The sequence below is a fragment of the Aptenodytes forsteri genome, unplaced genomic scaffold (assembly GCF_000699145.1).
Source record: "Aptenodytes forsteri isolate BGI_AS27 unplaced genomic scaffold, ASM69914v1 Scaffold13, whole genome shotgun sequence".
Lineage (NCBI taxonomy): Eukaryota > Metazoa > Chordata > Aves > Sphenisciformes > Spheniscidae > Aptenodytes > Aptenodytes forsteri.
The window spans coordinates 4,279,248-4,301,036 of NW_008794543.1; the positions used below are offsets into that span (position 1 = coordinate 4,279,248).

At 36.4% G+C, this 21,789-nt stretch overlaps 1 protein-coding gene across 1 annotated transcript in view; it reads left to right on the top strand.

The window, feature by feature from the left end:
• The window catches only part of GALNTL6 (polypeptide N-acetylgalactosaminyltransferase-like 6), a 356,296-nt gene that overhangs the window by 52,399 nt on the left and 282,108 nt on the right, over positions 1-21,789 (top strand). The window contains exon 6 of the mRNA XM_009272361.1: positions 13,343-13,509. Coding sequence (XP_009270636.1) covers positions 13,343-13,509 — 167 coding nt within the window. The remainder of the gene's footprint in view (positions 1-13,342; positions 13,510-21,789) is intronic.

Genomic DNA, 21,789 nt, shown 5'->3' on the forward strand with positions numbered 1-21,789 from the left:
CAGGCTGCCCAGGGAAGTGGTTGAGTCCCCATCCCTGGAGGTATTTAAAAGACGTGTAGATGAGGTGCTTAGGGACATGGTTTAGTGGGTGGTGGTGTTGGGTCGATGGTTGGACTCGATGATCTTGGAGGTCTTTTCCAACCTCAATGATTCTATGATTCTAAAAGGTATTTAAATTGAAAGAGCAAGAGCAGCTATAGCAGTTTCTACGTTTCTCTGAAATCACTTCATCGAAAAAATGTTATTCCGGAATCTTAGACCAAAGAAATTTCAAGTCCCACTTCTAAGTGATTGGTTTTCTGGGAAGTGTGCAAAGATAGCAGATAACGAAAACTTGCTCTTTTTAATCCAAATGAACATTCTCCTTCTTGGATTCTTTGGAAATTGGGCTCAGGATTTGCGAAATACATCTTCCTGGAGGGGGATGGGTGGAACTAAACAAATGCTTAGTTGATTGAGCTCTGAGAAATTCAGGTTTTCATTTTTTTTTAATAATATTCTTGTTTTTTTCCTTTGTGTGATATACTTAAAGCACTTCAGCAAGATGTATTCAGATTGATTCTTCTTTCCTTTCTTAAGACACTAAAATGGGTGTGCTCTAAAAATAGAGAAATGAAACAGTTAACTTCTATTTTAAGGCTGACTTAACAGCTTCCCTGTGTCTTTAACATGTTTCTATTGCATTCCTCTAATATTTTCCATGGGGTTTTTTTCTGTCTTTCAAAGCTACATTTGAAAAATATTTTTTTTCCGTTTCTGAGTGGTCTTTGATGTCTTGTTTCTGTCCCACTCTCATGCAAAAGCCTTCTCACAGTGGATGCTCTCGCCAAGTTATATTAGCTAATTCTCTGTTCTTTACCCACAATCACCCCCTGGCTTTAAGTTTAAACACACCACCCCACCCCCCAAAAAAAAACCCTACAACACAAACAAAACTTTTTCTTTTTCCTTTAATTCCAAATGAAAATCTAAAACGGGTTTATCGTCTTAGTTCATTGGGATTTCAGGACTGATTTAGTGAAAATAAGAGTTCTGGTCACCTAAAGTAGAAGGCAACATTATGAATTTTGGATAGTATTGGGAGCTGGTAATGGAATTACTAAGAGTTAGAAGTTCTGTACCAATATGAAAAATATTTCAAAATCCACGAGAAGAGTGTTTTTATTTTTACTTTTCACCTGCCCCATGCCACTTTCTGTAGTCTGGAATACAATAAACCCGATAAAGCTAGCAAAAATGCTGGCAGTATTGTTTTCTATTGTAGAGAGACAAATGCTACTTACTCTAATTATTTAATACAGCAGTTACCATTAATTCTTCTCTTTTCAACATTATTAAATATTCTGCTAATAAGAGTGTTTTTATTTTTACTTTTCACCTGCCCCATGCCACTTTCTGTAGTCTGGAATACAATAAACCCGATAAAGCTAGCAAAAATGCTGGCAGTATTGTTTTCTATTGTAGAGAGACAAATGCTACTTACTCTAATTATTTAATACAGCAGTTACCATTAATTCTTCTCTTTTCAACATTATTAAATATTCTGCTAATCATACCAGTTTTGTTCAAACAAACAAAACTGAATCTGATTTTAATGAGGCTTGGGGGAATGATTGCAATCATCTAGTCTCAACAGTGAATACAAATTTTGCGGTATATCCTGTTTCAAACTCCTAAGTCCTTGTAAACTAGAGCATGCAATTTTTAGCTTTTCATTCTTGAATCAAGGAATTCAAGTTAATTTCTGATACCAACAGAATTGCAAGCATTATAATTTAAAATCTTCCATGGTTTTGGTATGTTTGTATAGCTTGATTTCAACAACAGGTCTCCTTTTGTCTGCAATTTGTAGATTATTTGTTGATATCTTGTGTAGTCACAGATCAGATGCACAAATCCTTGTTGGCTTGCCTGAATAATCTATCACAAGAAATCCCATTCTTTTTAGATTTCCATGGGCATAGATAGATTCATTTTGTACTGAAGTTTTTAATGTTCATATTGTACATTAAGGACGCCCAACCTGATTTTTGTGACGTCTGGTTTTTAGCACATATAGGCTGGAGTCAGTGTTTCCAAGTGTTGACTGCTGGTCTTGCTATTGCTGTGTGAAGTGGTGGCCCTTCACTGTCACTCCAAGCAGTATTCCTTTTCAGAAGTCTGAGCTATGCTTCGTTTTTTTACACATTAAACTTTTCACAGGCCTCAGAAGAAATGCATTTTCATATTCAAAGAAATACAGGTGTTTAGCTAACGGCTGTGAGATCTTCTGTGTCCTGAACACTAATGAGATTTTCTTTCTTTTTAATAGTAAAAAAAGCAAATTTCACTCTACCTGTTCTGCATAACCGAAACTCTTCAACTCTCCCTCCTTATCAGTAGCAGAAGCTGAGAGAATGCCTGAACGGTTCTCTCAAAATATTTGAATGTAGTGTGGTTGCTGTCCCTTGTATTTTTAAAAGAGGCTAAAATGAATATGTGATAGGATTTCTTGGGGGTGGGGGGGGGTGGTTGGGTTTTTGTTGGGTGGTTTTTTTTATAATAGTTGTAGAGTTACTGTTAATCATTAGTTATGTTTTAGTAAACTTTGCAGAAAGACTAGAATTACTAGACTAATATGGGAAGGGGATATATTATATAAATATAGTTATACAGTCATGCAGTAGTTCGTATCTGAACCCTCTAAAAATTTTCAGTTATGGCATTGAATGTATTTAATTACTTTCTTTTTATAAATACAGTGCATTTGTTACAGTTTAAGCTATGTATATTGTCCTTAAAAATGAAATTTAAAAATCCATCTTTAATCCAGTACTCCAAGATAGATTCCAATGAATTCCCTCAGCATTCTATGATCTTAAAGACAGGCTTAGGTTGTCCTACTTCAAGACACTAAAAGAAAAATGATTTAATCTAATTTAAGTATGCTGAACTTCACAATATTTAATAAGGCTCATGGAAGTAGTTAGTTGTTTGGATCAATCTTCTGTTGAATTTTTGATTATATGTTGAAAGAAACTAAGAGAGTAGGTGGTTTCTTTCTAGTTCCCATTCACTTTGGGAAATCGGAAACGTCTTTATAGACATATACATGCTGCATTGCTTTGTACCGCTGTTTACTGGTATTACCTTAACCTCATCTGGCCACAGAGCAACTGGTTAAACTCAAATCGTGCTTTTACTGGGGTAGTGAGAAAGCTGGAGGTTATTACTCTGACTGCTTCTCAAGGCATTTTGTGCAGTTACTGAATAACGTAGCGAAGGTGGAAAGTCATGCGGTCAAAAACATTATAGGCAATGTCCCCATTTCCAAGCCTCACCAGATTGTTCTCTGCAATTGCTTCAGGGCATTTCATCCAAAGTGCAGCTCCACAAAACAGGATCAGGAATATTTTATACTCAAGAAAACTTGTGGCCTTCTGTCTCTGTCGTGCCTGCTGTCAGTCCCTCTGCACGATATGTATTGATAGTAACAAGTAACATGGAATAATTCCCAAGTGTTTTCTGGGTGCTTTGTGTGTCTCTTTTTTTTTATGGCAAGAACAGCTAAAATGTGGCTGAAGATTGACGATTCCCCTTCCGTCCATTGGTGAGGAACAGGCCGCAGTGTTTAATAGGCCAGTGAGGAGAGTCCAAGCCTGATGGGTCTGTTTCTGTTTACTGAAAAGAATTTGATAAAAGAATAAGCTGTTTATACAAGAGGAAAGTAGTTCTTGTGTCTTTAGATGCCTTGCATGTTATCTAGAATCCAGTAAAGCCTCCCACACTGCTGAGAAAATAGCAAGCTGCAGTAAACACAACTGTGAAATCTAAACTTAATAAGGACAGGAATACTGAAGGATATCTACCCTCCAGCCAGTTCTGAGCATCTGGTATAGCCAAGTCTATTAGCATTTGGCAATGGTTAAGCCAGAACTTTTAAGTCTCAAATAATACAATACTAAAATTGGAAAGTACATGTAACCTCACTCAGATATGTGAGAAATGTGGAATGTTCTGGGGATCTGTACCTTTGCAGTTCACAGGTGAAAGTGATGATGTTATATGCTGTTAATTTAATAGTTTTATGGAAAGCTTCAGTTTACCTTCCTTTTTCTTATATATACGTTCTTGTTTCCTTTCCAAGCATATTTTCATACAATTAGGCGTGTATCTAAAGTGAATTTGCATAAGACTGGATACTTCTAAGCAAATGAAATTTCAGCTCTAATATTAACAAAACACAGCAAGTGCCAGTGGTACGTTCTCACTGGCAACAAAATTAGCTATTATACCTCATGTAATAAGGACAGCAAATGTGCAGCAAGGCTGGCATGAAAAAGCAACTTCTTTCTATTTTGCCTGGTTTGATTATGAATGACCTTATCAAGCTCTGATTTTCCAAAGGCTGTGCTGGCCGCAAGATGTGGTAGAAGGCATGAGAACTTATTGATCATGCTGGCACCTGTAGTCCATGAGGCCCGACGGCAGCATTCTCACAGCATTTGCTCCCGTATCTGTCAGCTGTGATTTTGGTGTTATAGACACTGGTCAGACCTGGTAATATCTCGCCCATTATTTAATCTCATATATTGTGTATGGGAGATGATGTTGAGAGGGAGGTGTGAGCCTGGTCACATATTGCTGTGAAAGGGAGTGGAGGAGAGATGTAGGGAGATCACAGAAGGGGTATCTTAAAATACTTAGGCAAACTGGACATTGTAAGTCCGTAGGCCCTGATGGGAAGTACCCATGAATGCTGAAGGAACTGGTATCATTTTGAGGCCACTCAACTATCTTTGAATGACCGCAGCAACTGGGAGAGGTTCCTGAGGACTGGCACAAAACTGGGATGAGTGGTTGATATGCCAGAGGGTTCCTAGAAGCCTACGGGATGGCTTTGGAATATAAGGGTAAGTGGTAAAAGGATAATTAGGATTTCTAAAACAGAAGTGAAAGGGTATTTGAACATCACGGGTTGATTTGTTCCTGAAGTAGTGTGCTTAAAATGCACTTTGAGATGACAAAAACCTGAGGTTCTAATCCTGTTTCTCCTCCTTCAGCCAGGAAAACAAACCTAGACTCAAAATAGAGGCTTTTTATGTAAGGTCTGCCTGACTTTTCAGAGGCAATCAGATCAGTGTGCTTGATGTGAATGAATGAATTTTGACTACATTGATATTTCTGTAATCTTCTCAAAAAAAAAAAAAAGTGGTTTGGGTGTGCGTATGTGTATATATTATATAAATTGGGCTGCTTGCTGGTATTTTGGAATTCATAGGTAATAAAGTGCAAGGTTTAAGCTGAAATATAGTACTAAGATGTCTGCTTAGTAAGACATCTTATGTAAGCTTGCTTATGAGGGATTTTGAGATGGTATAGAATTACTATATGCATTCATTTTTTTTCCCTAGCCTAGATTTAATACATATGGGTAAGTAGATAAGTTTCTTAAAGCATGTTAAAGACTGATTTTTTTTTTTTTAAATTTATTTTAATTTTTGTTAGATCTTTCCCTCAGTGATAGTGAGGTATAAAACCATCATCTTGTAAAACAAAGCTTTGCAAACATGAACATGTGTTGTGTCATAAGGCTTACCTGCCTCTTATGTTCTTCCCTTGGTTAGAGAAACCATTCAGTTTGAAGGATTAAGTGAGGCAAACTCACTGACTTTGATTTCTTCAAAGACATGCAGTGCTGCTGGAGAGATTGTCCACGACAGACCAAAATGATGCAATTTGACATAAAGTAACAAGCACCTAATTCAGCTCTATCAGCTCTGATGAAGTCCATACTGAGGGAAACCTACATAAAGAACACAGGGCTTTGCCTATTTAGTTTCCAAGACATGTTGTTTGTTGGTGCATTTAATAGCAATAATGCAAACTATTTCTGCTGTACAATTTAATCTTTCCTTTTTTTTTTCCCCCATAAAAATAGCAATAATGTTTTGGAAAAGGTTTATTTGTTCTAGTAGGGAAAAGTGTTGTGACATTTATTGAGGCCCATACCCAGTAATGCCTGCTTGCTTCCCAGCTGTGAGCCACTGTGAAAATAAAGATTACTTTCCCCTCCATCAACTCACACCCAAGCTAATTTTACAGCCTTGTCAAACGACAGCAGAAATTACTAGTTATCACTACTTTATCGGGCTCGATTGACAAGGCTAGATTGGAACAGAAACACGGTGTGACTGAAGCTTGTTGCTGTAAATTGAATACTTTGACAAGCTAAGACAATTACTATGTAAATCTTCACTGGAAGATGTTTTGTCCTGGTAGCTTTGTAGAGGGCTTGTCAGTAGCTGGGAGCCCAGCGGGTGCTGTAGTTCCTTTAATAAAGGGAAAGAAAAGGTCAGATCTGAAAAAGCAGCTCAGCTAAGAGAGCATGTGCTGACAAAGCCAGTGGGGGAAAAAAAAAGGTTGAAAATCTCTTTCTGTTTTGCTCTAACTTTCTCTGGCACTTGCTGTAACAGGAGAAAATTGGAGGTGGGCTACTTTTATGATCCAGTAACTGCCGTAGTAGGCTGTTACCTTGCTTCCTAAATGCAGCAAAGGGATGTCTGCGAGACATTTAACTTCTCCTATGTTATTATCTATCAGAAAGGGTGGTTTACAAGGTTGTTGATGTGTCTAGAAGGCACAGAACCTGGTAACTGGCCAAGGCATTGCTATTGGCATCCCTCAATGTGCATAAAAGATTGTTGTTGCTATATTCACAGGGTCAAACAAATTGCTGCTTTTATGAATCAGCTTTTGCTGTAAAGTGGCTGAAATGGCACCATCTCTGCTCTCCTTTCTCATCGTTTTAGAAGCCCATTTTCTTTCATTTGCTCTTCTACAGAGGTAGTAGATTTCTGCATTTTTCTGTTAACAGAGAAGCTGTAAAGATGGAGAATTTTGCAGTTCTGCATCTTTTCTTAAGCTAGTATGATGATTTAGGACCTTCTTTTCCTACTTATAAACTCATCAGGGAATTAAACAGAACTATCCCTATACCTTGAAGTAAAAGGATGCTATTTCTTTATTTCTGCCTGGTAGAATAGGCTAACCTACAAAATGAAATCCTAAGTCTTAGGACTCTCAGTGAATAACAAAGAAGTGTAATTGTAACTCCTTTTCACTACCTTTCTTTTTATGAGTGGTCCTCTTCTCAAGTTGTATTTTATTAGTGCCTGCTGCAAATAGCTTCCAGGTGTTTCTGTGACAATTTTTTTTTTTCTTCCTCAGGCAGGTTAGTATTTCAGGCATAGAGGAACCTCTTACTATTCTTTTAACCTTCTAAAAGTCTCCCTGCAACTTTGAAACTGACTCTAAAAGTGTTTTATTCAGAAACTCGGTTTTGATTCTTGTTTCAACCCAGCAGAAGAATTCTGTATCTCAAAGGAATAACTAAATCAGTATTAAGTGTTTTAAAGCAAGTTAAAGGGTGTGACAGTGTAGCATTTTATGAATAAGCCTTGAACTCCTGGAACCAAATACCCATCTACAATAACAAACTGTAGGAACAGCATGCCAAATACAAAGCTGGTAGAAAGTTCCACTTTGTCAGTTATGTATATTTAACGTTTTTCACTATACAAATTATTTACAAATAAATTCTACCTTACCTTTTTGTAAATAACTTTGATTTCATAGTAGCCGTTTTCTGGTGACTCTGTGGTAGGTGTGTATAATAAACAGTATTGTGCAACTTTCCGAGTTCAGTTTCTCAAAACTGTAATAAACGACATACTTGAATCATACATATGATTAGTGCTTAGTAATGTATCTAATAATGGAAGGGAGAGAGGAAGGAGATTCTTTGGCCAGAGATAGTGAAGAGGTACTTACTGCTTTGAAAATTAATTCGGAAACAGCTCATGTCCTGGTAGAGAGGTCCTCTGTTTTTAAAAGTCTCATCTGAAAGTCTCTAAGGGACAAATGTAATGATGTAGTATTATTCTTTGATAAGAAATATCAGATATTAAGTTCTGAAATATCATGGAGAGAAAGACAATATTGATCAAGGATAGCAGTACTTGAAAGCATAATTCAAGGTTCATAACTTTTGATTCATGATAATACAATGACATTTTCAAGATTATCTGATTCATCAGCAAATTCATCATTTTGTGCCAATTTTTTCAGACATACATACACAAGTGTTTGTGTTTATAAAATATTTTTCTGGCAAAGTCCAAATTGCTAATGTTATTTCATAATTCTGAGGATTTGTGCGAGGGAAATGCATAATGCCCCTTGCACATCCTCCTTGTCTAAACTCCCTTTGTTCTGAATGCTAATGTAATAACTTCAGTAAGAAAATACAGGTGTGAGCTACTAACCTAGCAGGATGACAGTTGCTTATCATGGTTATTTTCTTCCTAGGTAGTTCTACCAAGACGTTTGTATATCATTTTCAGACTTCACACAGAAATTATTCTGAAATTTAAGAGTTTATTAAATAACAAGTTTGCAGAAATCTATTAACATTTATGCTAAGCAAATGTCATTCTCATAACCTTAGCTACTGAACCTATTATTCAGCATTGTTCCACGAATAAGTGCTGGTGTGCTGTACTTAAATATGTGATGTTTAAATGCAAGAAAAGACACATCTTTGGGAAAGCATCTGTAGTACTTTATTAAGGTCAATCTGTAGTATTCTATTCAGGTTAAGCAGAAAATGCTTATGCTGAGTAGGAGTGCTTTTCTAGTTTCAATCGTCAGGTTCTTCTCCGCCTTGAATAGTATTCCTGCCATGAGTCCTAGATATGTACAGCTGTTTCTTCACCCCCTTACCCCCCTGCCCCACAACTTGTTGATTCAGGCATTTGAATACTGCACTTATGAAATAAATGACCTTGCTTTCCAAGGTCTTAAAATAATCTCTTTTGATGGCAGCCACTTATTCATTTTGAAAAGTACAACCAAAAGACTAGTTATTTTTTGACTGAACTCTGTCTGAAAAGTTCTGCATTTTTAAGTGTCTAGGGCAAGTGCATGGTTTAGAAATACAAAAATTTTGCCATTCAAACTACCTGAATAACACTTACTGCCCACATAGTGCCTTCATTCATTTAAAGTGTGCAAGTAAGTTGCAGTGCCTTCAGGTGGAGGTTGACAACTGGAGTTCATGTGTGCAAGTACTATCATTTTCTAAATCAATACAAGTTTGACAAAATTTTTCCACTGAAATTGTGAGGCTTTGGAAAATAAAATTATTTTGCTCAGCAGTATTTTAAATATTTCTGTAGGAAGTCAGTTCAGTTTCATTTAACATATATACCATAATTCAAAAAGTTTTATCTAACGAATATTAGTGCTCATTTAAACACTGTTAAAATTGGATGGTAAGGGTAATCTTTTATATATAGCATTTCTTCTTTCTACAGTAAACCTTGCTTTTTTATTTTAACAAATTTTGGTAAAATTACATTCTTCAGGAAATACGAAAGAGGAAATACGAAAGCCTCTTGAACTATAGTTTTGCATTTCTTTGGAGGATCAAGAATCTTGCTTTTAAAACATTCATTCCACAGGGTAGTTAAGCTATTAACCAAATTAATTTTAGAGAGTAGACATAGTGAAGTCAGGTCTGTATTTTGCTTAGGAATGCTTAAAATGCTGTTATGTTAGGATTATTTTGGTGAGAGCAAAAAGCATGTAAAGCCTCTTGAACTATAGTTTTGCATTTCTTTGGAGGATCAAGAATCTTGCTTTTAAAACATTCATTCCACAGGGTAGTTAAGCTATTAACCAAATTAATTTTAGAGAGTAGACATAGTGAAGTCAGGTCTGTATTTTGCTTAGGAATGCTTAAAATGCTGTTATGTTAGGATTATTTTGGTGAGAGCAAAAAGCATGTAGTCTTGAAAGTATCACTTTATGGTGGCTGAAAAATAAAATAGTTATTTATTAAGAGGTATGTTAGAACCTTGGAACCAGCATAGATAATAAAGCAAGGTTAGTTTGAAGCTATGATCAAACTTTACTTCAGCACCTCTGCAAATGCACTCTACAGAATTTTTGCTAATGAACTACTGTTGAAAGAACACTTCTAAAAATCTTTGATGCTGATGCAAAATTATTGCAGTTAATGGTAAAAGTATCTAGTAGCTTATCTGGTAACTTTGCTGATGCTTCTTGGTTTTAAACATCATTCTCATCAGTAGAACACAGATGAATTGACATACATAGATTTATCTTATATAACACATATATATATTATATATGGATTTATGTCAGTTACTGTTACATATAAAAACTGTTATCTTTTCTGCTTAATGCATGAATCATACATCTACCTAGACTGGTTTATTCTATGTGTTGTAGGCAACTAATAAATTTAAATGTAATAATGGTTTATGATTATGGACTTCACTCTGACCTAGTGATATGGTAACTAGTTCTTTGTTCTAGGCAGAAAGACCTGATCGTTATTTCAAAGACTAGCAATGGCTTACAAGAAGCAGTGTCTGTGCTTCCAGGTAGTCTTCTGGCAGCCAGGGTATTTGGCATCATTTCTAAAATGCAGGATGTAAAGAACCACACTAACGGAGTTTGAACAAATGCTGCACGCGTATATGATTATTCTCTTGGAAAATCCAGTGTCTCAGCAGTGGATGTCTAACTGCATCTTTATTGCAATTCATGGGCCTTTCCTGAGCGTTACAGCTATCCATCAGATCTGTCCTGCAGCCCCTTACAGCGCAGAGCCAGCTATATGCTGCTATAGATATTGCTGAATAGAACTTCAAATAAAATGGATTTCTGTGTTAAGCCTTCTAAAACCTAGTGATCTTCTGTTACAGTTAGTGTCGTGTCAGAGAGCAAGGGGCTAAAAATGAGCGGAATTTAACTTGCTGAAGAAAGGCAAGTAGGCCACTGCTATGAAACCTAACAGACTGTCTTAATGATAGATGATGAAATTTCTATGAATTTGAAAATATGACCAGCTTTTTTGAGAAAAGTAGGAAAAGGGCATTTTGGTGGTTTGTGGCTCTTACTAGAAATCAATTCATATATAGCCAGGTACCTTTGCAATGACTATCAAAGTAAAAGTAAATATAAATGAGGATTAAAGGTCAAAGTGGAATGATGGAGACACATTTAGAAAATGTAAGATGTTTTCCTCTTCTGTCTTCTAAGCATGACTCTCTTTTAGGGTTAATAGAGCAATCTGTTCTGTAGGAAGAATGAAATAGTTTAAAAGTAGGTCCGTCAATGTTGCTTCTCCTTCTCATCACTCGGAATATGCAATTACTCTGAAACTATCAATGAGAATATCCAAATCCAATTACCTTCCCCACCTGTATGCACTTAAGGTTACAATATTGACCATGCAAATACACAAATCTCAGTACAACCTCTTTCAAAAGGTATATTGTTATACAGGAGGGGCGACATTTTTAAAAAGAAATGACATTCTGATGTATTTGGGTGGTTTGGGTATTATTTTTTTTTCCCCTTACCCTTTCGAACTTGTAGTCTGACACATGTGGGGTTCTTTTGCTTCTTTTTGTGTGGTGTTTTTGTTTGTTGGCTTGGGATTTTAGCTTGGGGTTTTATGGGGATGGAGAACATAAGTTTTAAAATCATACTTTACTGGGAGTTAAAAATACTAAAGGAAAAATCTTGCTTTCAGGAATAGCATGAGACTTACATGTGTGTACAGTAGTTGCAGTTGTTCTAGTCCAAGAAGCATCACTGTCGGCAAACAGCTGGCAACACTAGGTGGTGGTTTTGGTAGGTGGTTTTCTTAATTTGCCAGCTGAAGCAGCTACGTATTAATAATGGGCTTCCTTTGTTGTACTTCTTCCTACAGATAAGAAAAAGAATTTTTACTTAATTCTATTGCTGCAGTGGATTTTGTTTCCCTCCCAAAATGTTGGAATGTATACTTAGCCTTTTCTGTCACTAGGTAATGGGCACTGTTTTCTCCAGAACTTCACATTCTTGCAAAGCAACTGTTCTTTTTTCAATGTGCATGTATGTTCTACTAGCAAGCTGCTTATTAAAAAGTTTCAAAGACTATTTTTGCAAATAGCTTGTCATTAAATTCATTGTTGCCACGTTTTAGGAAGAAATGTCTGAGTTAAATCTTATTTTTTAGGAAAACATCCAAAAACTTGATTGTTTATTCACAACTACATAAAAGTTAATATTTTGCAAATACAACTTTAGTAGCTATAGTTTTTATTATTTCTTTGGAACATTTCTTCAGTGTGGTAGCTGTACAATAAATTGGTAAATGTTGATTTCTAAGTGACATTTATAAATTGGAAATGCAAACTAAGCTGCAAATATATGTAAATCAACATTATAACCTACAGCAGGATTTGACATGCATAGCTATTCTTTCTGAAAAGCAGCAAAGATATCTGTACTTTTTTTTATACCTAGAAGTGGCAGGTCTAAACTTTTTTCCTTTTTTTTTTTTTGTTGCTTTTGTTTGTTTATCACAAAGCTGACATGTTTCTGCTTGTAGGGATACCTTTATCAGGGTGCGACTTTCTCTTGGGGAATGAGAAATCATTCAGTTACTTTGTCCCCAGAGCTGAAAATGCCATGCTGTGTTAACAACAGAGCAATGTGTCCATTTTCCCACTTTTTCAGCAAACCATGACAGATGAGATCCTATCAGTTTCAGTAACCTAAACATTATTAATGGAATATTCTCAGCTATTAGGAGAAACTGAATTACAAGGTCATTATTTATTTTTAAAGAGTGGGTTTTTTGCTCAAATATGTAAACAAGTCTATTAAAAATGGTATAAGCACTGATATTACATAGATGCTTTTCAATTCAGAATCATGTGTTGTTTTATCTCTATATTTAATAGCGCAATCATTTTGGATATCTAGATGTGAAGTTGGAGTTGTATTTGTGGATGTTGTTGTTTTGCATACTGTGAGCATGTCAGCCAGGATAATAACACTGAATTGTTTTCTAGAGTTTGTCTCTTGGTATAGTAGACTGCTTTGACAAATTTTGTCTGCTATGGACAAAAAAGCCCAATCATTTCAGATTTTCTTTTGCTTCATATTATGTTTCAGAATTCTTTCTGATAAGAGGATTTGTTTTCTGGAAATAATGTTGTAGAAGATACATCCTCTGTCATTTTGCAGAAAAAAGTTTCCAGTGAAGGAAAAGAATCTAATTCCAGCCAGTGTACTTAAATTTTGTCGTTGTTCAGATTTATTGTAAGCAATATAAATATTTCATGCGACAATAACTAGTTCACTTAAAAGTACTGCTTGATTACACTGTTGGATTTTATGCCAGAAACCATGATGGTTGAATGGCCCAAATGGATGGCAGTATTTGCCAAGTCAGATTTTTCAGTATGCTTATACAATTATTTTCTTCTCTCTCCAGCTGTAAGCACAAGGTGTACTTGGAAAAGTTACCCAATACTAGCATAATTATACCATTTCATAACGAAGGCTGGACTTCACTCTTGCGAACAATACACAGTATTATCAACCGCACTCCAGACAGCCTGATAGCAGAAATCATTCTTGTGGATGACTTCAGTGACAGAGGTAAGGCCCAACGGTTTTGTTTTAACTTGACATTTATAATGAAGTGTGGTCCATATAGAAACTAAAGGGAAGCAAAAAGTGAGGAGATTGTACCTGCTGGACTGCTTGCCTTGAAGTACTGTTTGAATGTTAGCTAGAATAAATGTGTGTTAGAGGCTTTGGTTTTACTTTGCATGAATACTGAAATTCATGTCAAAGGGAAGACACTGTGAACTGTTCTTTGGCCTTTATTAATACAGTATTTTGAATATATTATTTCTGAAATACTGCAAATTTTAGTGTTTCAACATCTTTTCCTTAGGCTTCACTTTTACTCAGGAAACCTATTAACTTTGACCATTTTGGATGCAACTTGTTAGATTTTAATTCTAGAATTTTATTGAGTTAGATGGCTGCATATACTGGTACAAAGTGGCCATACAGAGAAATGAGACTCTTGAATGGAATGTGAAAAACTGCTTTAGAATAGTTAATCAAACTTTACATCATCTATATATAGTAAAATTAAGAAAACTGCAATCACTTAATGACCTTTGCCATCATTACTTCTTGAATGCAACATAAGAAATGAATGCTCTGAAGTTCCTTAAATGAAATTTAACAATTTCTTAGGTAAAATTCATCCGTAACAATGATATGGAACTGGGAAACAGTTTTTCTTTCAAATTTCTATACATCTTTTAGGACTTCAAGTGTGAAGAGCTTTGACTTCTTGGGGTTTTTTAGCATTTGGGGTTTTTTTGCTTGTTTCTGTTGAAACATCAGTTGCTAGTGTGTATGCGAGCCTTGTTCGAAGTAGATTGCTAGACAGTGAAAGAGAGAATTGTGCTCTCTGCTAACGTTTTAGGTAAAGCCTTTGTCTCAGCTAGGAACTTACAGGAGCAGATTCCTGACCTACAGTTGTGAGAAGCCCCTGGGTGAATGAGAGGAATATTAGTAGAGCGCTGCAGTGGAATCATTTTTGTAAGATTTTTTTTTTTTAACTTAATATTTCAGGGGTTAGAAAGATTAATGCTGCACACATCTATCTTACCCTCTCATATCTGCTGGTTTAGTTGCAATATATCCTTTGATGAACTGCTTCTCTATCTGTAATGTAATTTAAGTGAAATTGTAAAGTGAGTACAGGTCTGTCTATTCTGTGTTTATAGAATCTAGACCATGGATGAAAGTTTTCAAAACAAGAAATGTAAAGTAGCACAACAATTTTTCTGCAGGCTAACAATTTCCTAGTAGTAAACAACTTACAGGGAAGTCTGCAAGTTGGTTTTTATGAGGTGTCTGACAAGTAAAAATGCTTCTTATACTGAGAAAGCAGCTATTGAGGCTGTGCTTGCTCAATATGATAATACTGTAGCATTTTTTTAATACAGATCATACTGACTGTCGCGGAGGCTAACGGAATCAAACTAGGCAGGTGATAGATTCAAAAATAAACTTTATTTAAACCAAAATTGTTTAGCAGAAAACTAACTAGAAATGAGGCTCATCAAAATCGTTCAACACTCCGACAACATCAGTAAACCACAGGTTCAGGATGGTGTACAAGGAATTAATACCGCACAGCCAGCTTTAGCAGTGAGGATCCAAAATGTGCACAATCACTCACCTATAAGATGAGGGCTCTCAGCCTCGAGGAGTTTCCTTGGGCAGTGTCTCGACCCAAGGGGAGAGTCCCCGCCTGCAGCCCCGCTGCTCCGAGGAGGACCGGCTCCACTTGCCCTCCGGTGGGGCTCCATTTGTACCCTAGTCGAATCTGATCTGTGGTCAGTTCTAACTGGCTGAGGGCCTTAACTGTCTTACTCCTCCCCTGAGGTGTATGCATTACCATAATTACTGGCCCAAAGCGTGTATGTGATGGTCAGCACTCGCCACCGTAAAGGTGCAAAAGTAAGGGTGCGAAAAGTAAGGATGCAGCTGTCTTAATGCACCACCACCCCCCCCCCTTATCAGGGCGGGTGCATCTGCCACACTGATTATTGTTGATATACTTTTAAATGTGTTAATGTTTTAGAAAATGTATCTACTTCCCAGTTATTAGAAAAAGAATTAATGCCAGTAAAGAGGGAATATTGTAACTTCTGTTGCTCTTTTTTGCCTGCCCTAACAGGTTCTGCTGCTGGCTGAAAACATTTTGGGAGTAAATATTACCTGTAATATTAATTCATATAACACTACAAAAATCTGCCGAATCTTCTTAATTTTCAGTTATATAAACCTATCTAATTTTTCAGTGGAACAGTTTACAGCTGGAGGAAGTGTTTCACATAGCATGGAAATGCTTAACGTAAGTGTCTGGTTTGAAAATCTGAAAGAAACCTATTAAGAAGACTTGTATGGAGCTGGGCCTAGAACTATTGTACCATTAGGAAGATTTACTTATCTGTTTTTTGGTATTATTAAAATAAAGATTAGAAATGCATTTTTGAAGGGTTGCCAGTTTTGAACTTGAGTATATTTGGTAGCATATTTGGTACTGTGCGTTTTGAGAGAGCAAACATGCAAGAAAAATGTGCTGGCATCTCTGCTTTGAATTCAGTAACACTGAATTTCAACTCAGGTCAATCACTTTGGCGCATCCAAAGCGGGTTTAATTCTTGTATTTGTGATCCTCTAAACTGTACTTAACTGAGGCTATATCATGTTTTCTTGTGCCCTTTTTCGTGAAGTGGCCACACGTAATACAGTTGGGTTATTTTATGTTGAAAAAATGCTGACTGATACCTATCCCCCTCCCAGTTCATGAAATAATCTTTCTTAAAAGTGATTGAATAGATGCCATGTTTACTGTTATTAGTCCTTCACCCTTTAGTTGCTTTTTCCTAGACTGATGAGAGCAGTAAAGCAGTGTGAAAGACATTGAAGATAGATTAGGTCAAAAATTAAATATAAGTGTGTTCAGTTGTCAAAACTGATAGAATCATTGCAAGCAAAGTTTACTGCAGTGTTGAAGCAGTATAATGATTAGTGATAAATCTGTATGCCTTTTTCTCATTGTATAATGTCTCCGTGAAGCTTCATGTGTCAGATAGCTGACAAATGGCTATTAGTTTCTTTTGTGAAATCAGTTATATACTATTTAAGTGATACTGTGTATGCTATACTTGTTCCACAACTTTGTATTATGGTTTTCTGGTAGGAACCTAAACATCATTTGTAGATAGTTGAAAGTGAGAATGGGATATTTCAATAGCACTATTATTTTAAAAATGAAGCTTCATGTGTCAGATAGCTGACAAATGGCTATTAGTTTCTTTTGTGAAATCAGTTATATACTATTTAAGTGATACTGTGTATGCTATACTTGTTCCACAACTTTGTATTATGGTTTTCTGGTAGGAACCTAAACATCATTTGTAGATAGTTGAAAGTGAGAATGGGATATTTCAATAGCACTATTATTTTAAAACGAATGATTAAATGACAACTGTCTTTCTCTAGGGTGTTCTACTAATCAAACTTTTCCTTTTTACAAAGTCTAAGAAGTTGTTACAAAAAGCCAGTCCTTGTTAGAAATAGAGTAGATGAGAAAAAGTAGAAACTTGAAAGTGGTGTGAAAGATGGATAAAAAGGCTGGAGCTTTTTTGTTTTCTTAACTAATGCAAATATAAATACTGAAATGCACATAAAGAACTTTTGATAACAGATGACGAAGATGTTTTAGTGCACAGCCAGGTACCCAGCAGTTTGCTGGTTTGTCTGCAAAATTACTTGTGTGCCTTCATTTTATTCATATTCACTTCTGTGGCTTTTGTGATCAAAACCAAAAACTTTAGATTGTCCATGCATAATATTCACTATAAATTATGACATTTAGATGTTATAAAAATAACAGGACAGCTGCACCTTTTTAAATATCAATATAATGCAGACTAGAGACTTGGTATTAAGAGAGAGGTAAGCAAATGTTACGAAATTTGGAACTGCAATATTTGGCTATGGACAAATTTAATATAAAAAACTACATCAATATAAGAAGTCATCTGTGACAGTCAGAAGGAAACGTAGATTTAAATATAGGTACCCAAAGTTGCAAAATATCTTTATTCATATAATTTATAGAGAGTTTATATACTTAAAAATTATGAAGGAATGGGAGGGAGAAAATTGATCAAATTAGTGGAACTCGTTTTGTTTCAACAAAAGTAACATTTTTTTACTTAATTGTAAACACAAATGGCCAAATGGTGGTGTACTAGCAAGATGAAAGGGAACTGAATCTAGAGTTTACAGGAGTTTTACCACATATAAAAGAAATACATTGTCACTTAACAAGCTCTATAAAAGAGAGGCAAGTATTAGACTTCTACTTAGTTTGCCTTAGAAAGCTATTGATAAGGGAACTGGCTATGCTGTGTGCTGGCAGACACTTAAATTTAAGAATGTTTTTACTCTTCCCAACTGATTTAGCAGTCAGTTCTTCACTAGAGACTTCCACTGAACAACTCAAGTACTGTAGCTTTTTCACAAAAGTTTAATGATATACATACCTTTGCATACTAAGGTATGCAGAGTATTTCTGACTTTGTGATGGATTTTGGGTTGCAATTCCAATACCTGATTCATGCAAGTCCTGTATTCCGAACTGTGTGTAAATTAAAGACCTATCAGTTTCAGTGTCATCTGCCATGGAAAATGAATACCTTTATGTTGGAGGGTACCAACATACCTCTGTGTCAGGTGTCTCTGGTGTGGCTTTGTGTGGACCTCTAGTATTGTGAGCCTGGTTTCTGGGAAAATGAGCCTTGTGGAAATTGGCTTTTTTTCTGGGAGGGTTTTTTTGGTGTGAGGGGGGTTTGAAATGGGGGGGATTGGTTTGCAGGTTTAGCTTTGGAGATGGGGTGTTTATTGTTGTCATAGTTTGCTCTGAAGTTATGGTTTGTTGGCAGACAGATCTCTGAAAACATGGCAAGCAGCAGAATGTGGGCAACAGTTTTGGAGGAAAGGACAAAATGAAAAAGGAAGCAAGTTTTCATTTGTTCTCTTATGGAACAGTTTGCATTTACAAAGGAATACTAAAAATGCTAATTAATGTTTTAGAACTTTGGGGCAACATAGACAGGCATAATTAATTAGTTAAACAATTCATGTAGGTTGCCAACACATGATAGGTTTGTACATCAACCTTAAAGATTCCTTTTGTGTTTTAATGACTTTATTAGCATAGTCAGGCCTGTGAACTGTTTCTAACACAACATGTGGCCATGCATGTAAAATTGACTTACCAAGCATTTTTACTTTACCCCATAGTTCTCTAACTGGTATAGCCTCTATTATAAGAAAAAATAAACAATGCCACAGCCAACAATGAATTTATTAGCAGTAACGATTATTTGGCAGTTTTCTAGTTGGCAAAAAATCGATCAGATTTGCCAAGGGAAAAAATTGAAAAACTTAGCAGCCAACAGCTTCTTGCAGGACAGAACTAGTTTCTGTCGCTGGCAATGAACTGGTGTTTTGGTGGAAAATGAGAAACTGGGAAATTTTCGTGTTGATGAGCCAGTCCCTTCTCATTTTGTCACCTATTATGTTCTCCTATCTCTGTCCTCTTGCTTAGCTCTGTTTTCTGCACCACTACTCATTTGATTTTCAGAGTATCATACTGTCCCATATCAGATACCATATGCTTTGCACTAGATCTCTGTTCTGTGAATAGCCCAGATTAATAATGTGCAGGTCAGTCTGCAAAACCAACCTGTGACTACTTGATCAGGGCTCGATTTAGTTGGTCAGTGAAATTCAATGGCAGTGATGTGCTTTGTTTTGTGTGAACATGGAGGAAAATCTGATCTATGGCCCAATTACCCTAATAGCCTGCCAAACCCTTTTTGGCCATCTGCAGGTTGTCTGATTTTATTTTTTTTATTTTTTTTATTTAAATTTAATTTTTTGACCTTTAATTCTGTAAATGATTTTGGTGATATCATACAATAATGGTAGGGTAAGGGAGTTTGTGCTAAAAGCGAAGCAGCTCTGTCAGAGTATCAGATAGCATGTATTTCTTGAGTGGGAAGTTGTGCAATTTGTTGCATGAAGATGAAATTCCTTGTATTTTACTTGCAGACAGCTAGCTTATGTAACGTGTCGCTTGTGATTCCAATTTACGGATGCTTGGCTTCACATCATGGCTGGATATAACTTTTCTGATGAAATGAAAGTGAAGGTTATATTGTATGAATGACTATCTTGTCATAGGAAACCTCTGCTAATAGACTGCAATTCTCTGATATGGTGAAAACTCACTTCTCCAAAAATTGCCATTGTTGTCAAAATATACAACATTTAAAAAAGAAAATTGGAAGAGGAGGATGTAACATTGTGAAAGTCAACCTTTACCAAAGAAAATGCTTTTAAATCTGTCCCTTTCCTTAAGTTTAGGAGCCTGTGTTTCAAGATGGTATATAATTGCTCAATGACTTTTCTTTTAAGCTGAGGTTTTTAAAGTTACACAAGTGATTTGTTTTTCTTAAATATCAATAATTCTCCAGCTTTATATATGAGAGACTGTACTTTTGAACTCGGGTGTCTGCCCACCTCTAAAAATTAACCACCCTCCTCCTCAAAGAAGCGTATGCCTGTGGGGATTGGGGCACCAAACAGAGCACTTCCAACAACATCCATGCCTAATGCATCCAAAGGAGTACATGGACGTGGCTCATTAGCACTCTTCCAGGAGACACAGTAGGACAAGGAATGGGACATTATTAATTGTTAATGGGAAGGTGTCTAGGATTGCCTCCTGGTGCTCTGTAGGGCCAAACTGGCTGCAGCCAGGAAAATGTGCTGTGACGTGCCTTTAATAGAAAGGGTATAACTAAAAAGTGTTTGGTAGGAACAGAAGTCAGAACCTGGACAAGACATATTGGAAGTGAGAGAGGAACCCTAGCTGCCATCAGTGGTATGTGTGGAGGCAGCAGTGGTGGTGAATGGAGGGGCTGAAGACCATGATTGCTCTTGATCGCAAGTTAACAGCTGCCTGACTGTCTATGGCTTCTCAGAAAGCTGAGAAACAAGCTTTTAAAAATATAGAAAAATAATTCTGTGCAAGTAATTTTGTGGCAATACTTTGTGACAAATCACTGAGTTTGTGTTTGATGGTGAGGGGTTTTGTTTTGGTTGTTTTGTTGTTGTTCTCCATGCTGTGATGATATGGGATATTGAGCATTGCTTATGTGATTAGAATACCCCTTTGTGGCAGAACATAAAAAAAAAAAAAATAGTGGGAGGAGAAATGCAGAAGCGGGAGCATCCCTACCTCTACAGGTATTACTATCCTAAAAATGGGGGTTCCAAGTGAAGTTACAAGTGCCCAACTGTTGCTGAGTAAGGTGAACGAGCTGAGGAGAAATGCCATGCTTATGAGACTAGACTGCTTTTGGAACTGATGCTAGCTTAACTGTCTCTCTAGCATTATGTTGTACAGCATAAATATCTATCATAGGAGAGCTGTGCTGATGCAATTTTCTGCTACCTACATAAGATGTCCCATGGTTAGAAGCTTATACAATAGGTAAAACTTCAGAAATCACCCGCTGTACAGTAGTATAGACTGTAGTATAGAACAAGTGTTGAGAGTTAAAAAGGAATGGGATAAAAGTGTACAGAAATCTGTTGCCTTGACTGAGTACTAAACTGAAATAATTCAGTTGAAAAACTAAGGCAAATTCTGTTTTAGCTTTACAAATGAAAACAATTTGTTAGTGCTGTAGTATGTATACATCAATATTTACACCAGTGCACTTAAGTCAAGCTGACTTCAATATACAACAGTCCTCTGGAGAACACTAGTCATTTGGTACAGACTAGAGAGATCCACTTCATTTTGAAACAGCTGAGAATGAAAATAAAACTAAGCGGTGAACATTGAATTTGAAGCACACTTACTCTAACAGAAGGCATTAGGAGCTGCATTATCTTTTTCATCACTATGTTTTGTGTATCACGTTGGCAAAAACTTTGAAAGATGGCCAATGTTGTTCCTATACCAACACCAAAATCCGAGTGTGGTGTTACAACTTTCTCAAGCTGTCGCAGATGGAGTGAGCCTGCACTTCACTCATAAGAGAGAAGCAACAATATATTTTATTGATATAAAACAGTGAATTAACAAAGTTCAATGGTAAATGCGACAGTGGTTTAACAAGATTCGATGGCAAAGGTACATTTGATTATTTACTGCATAGAGGACAGGGTCAGGCAAAACTGTCAGGGAGACTCTCCCGTTGAGTCATGAGGTTCAGAAGGGACCCCCTTGCTTTCTAAACTCCTCCTCAGAGAGGA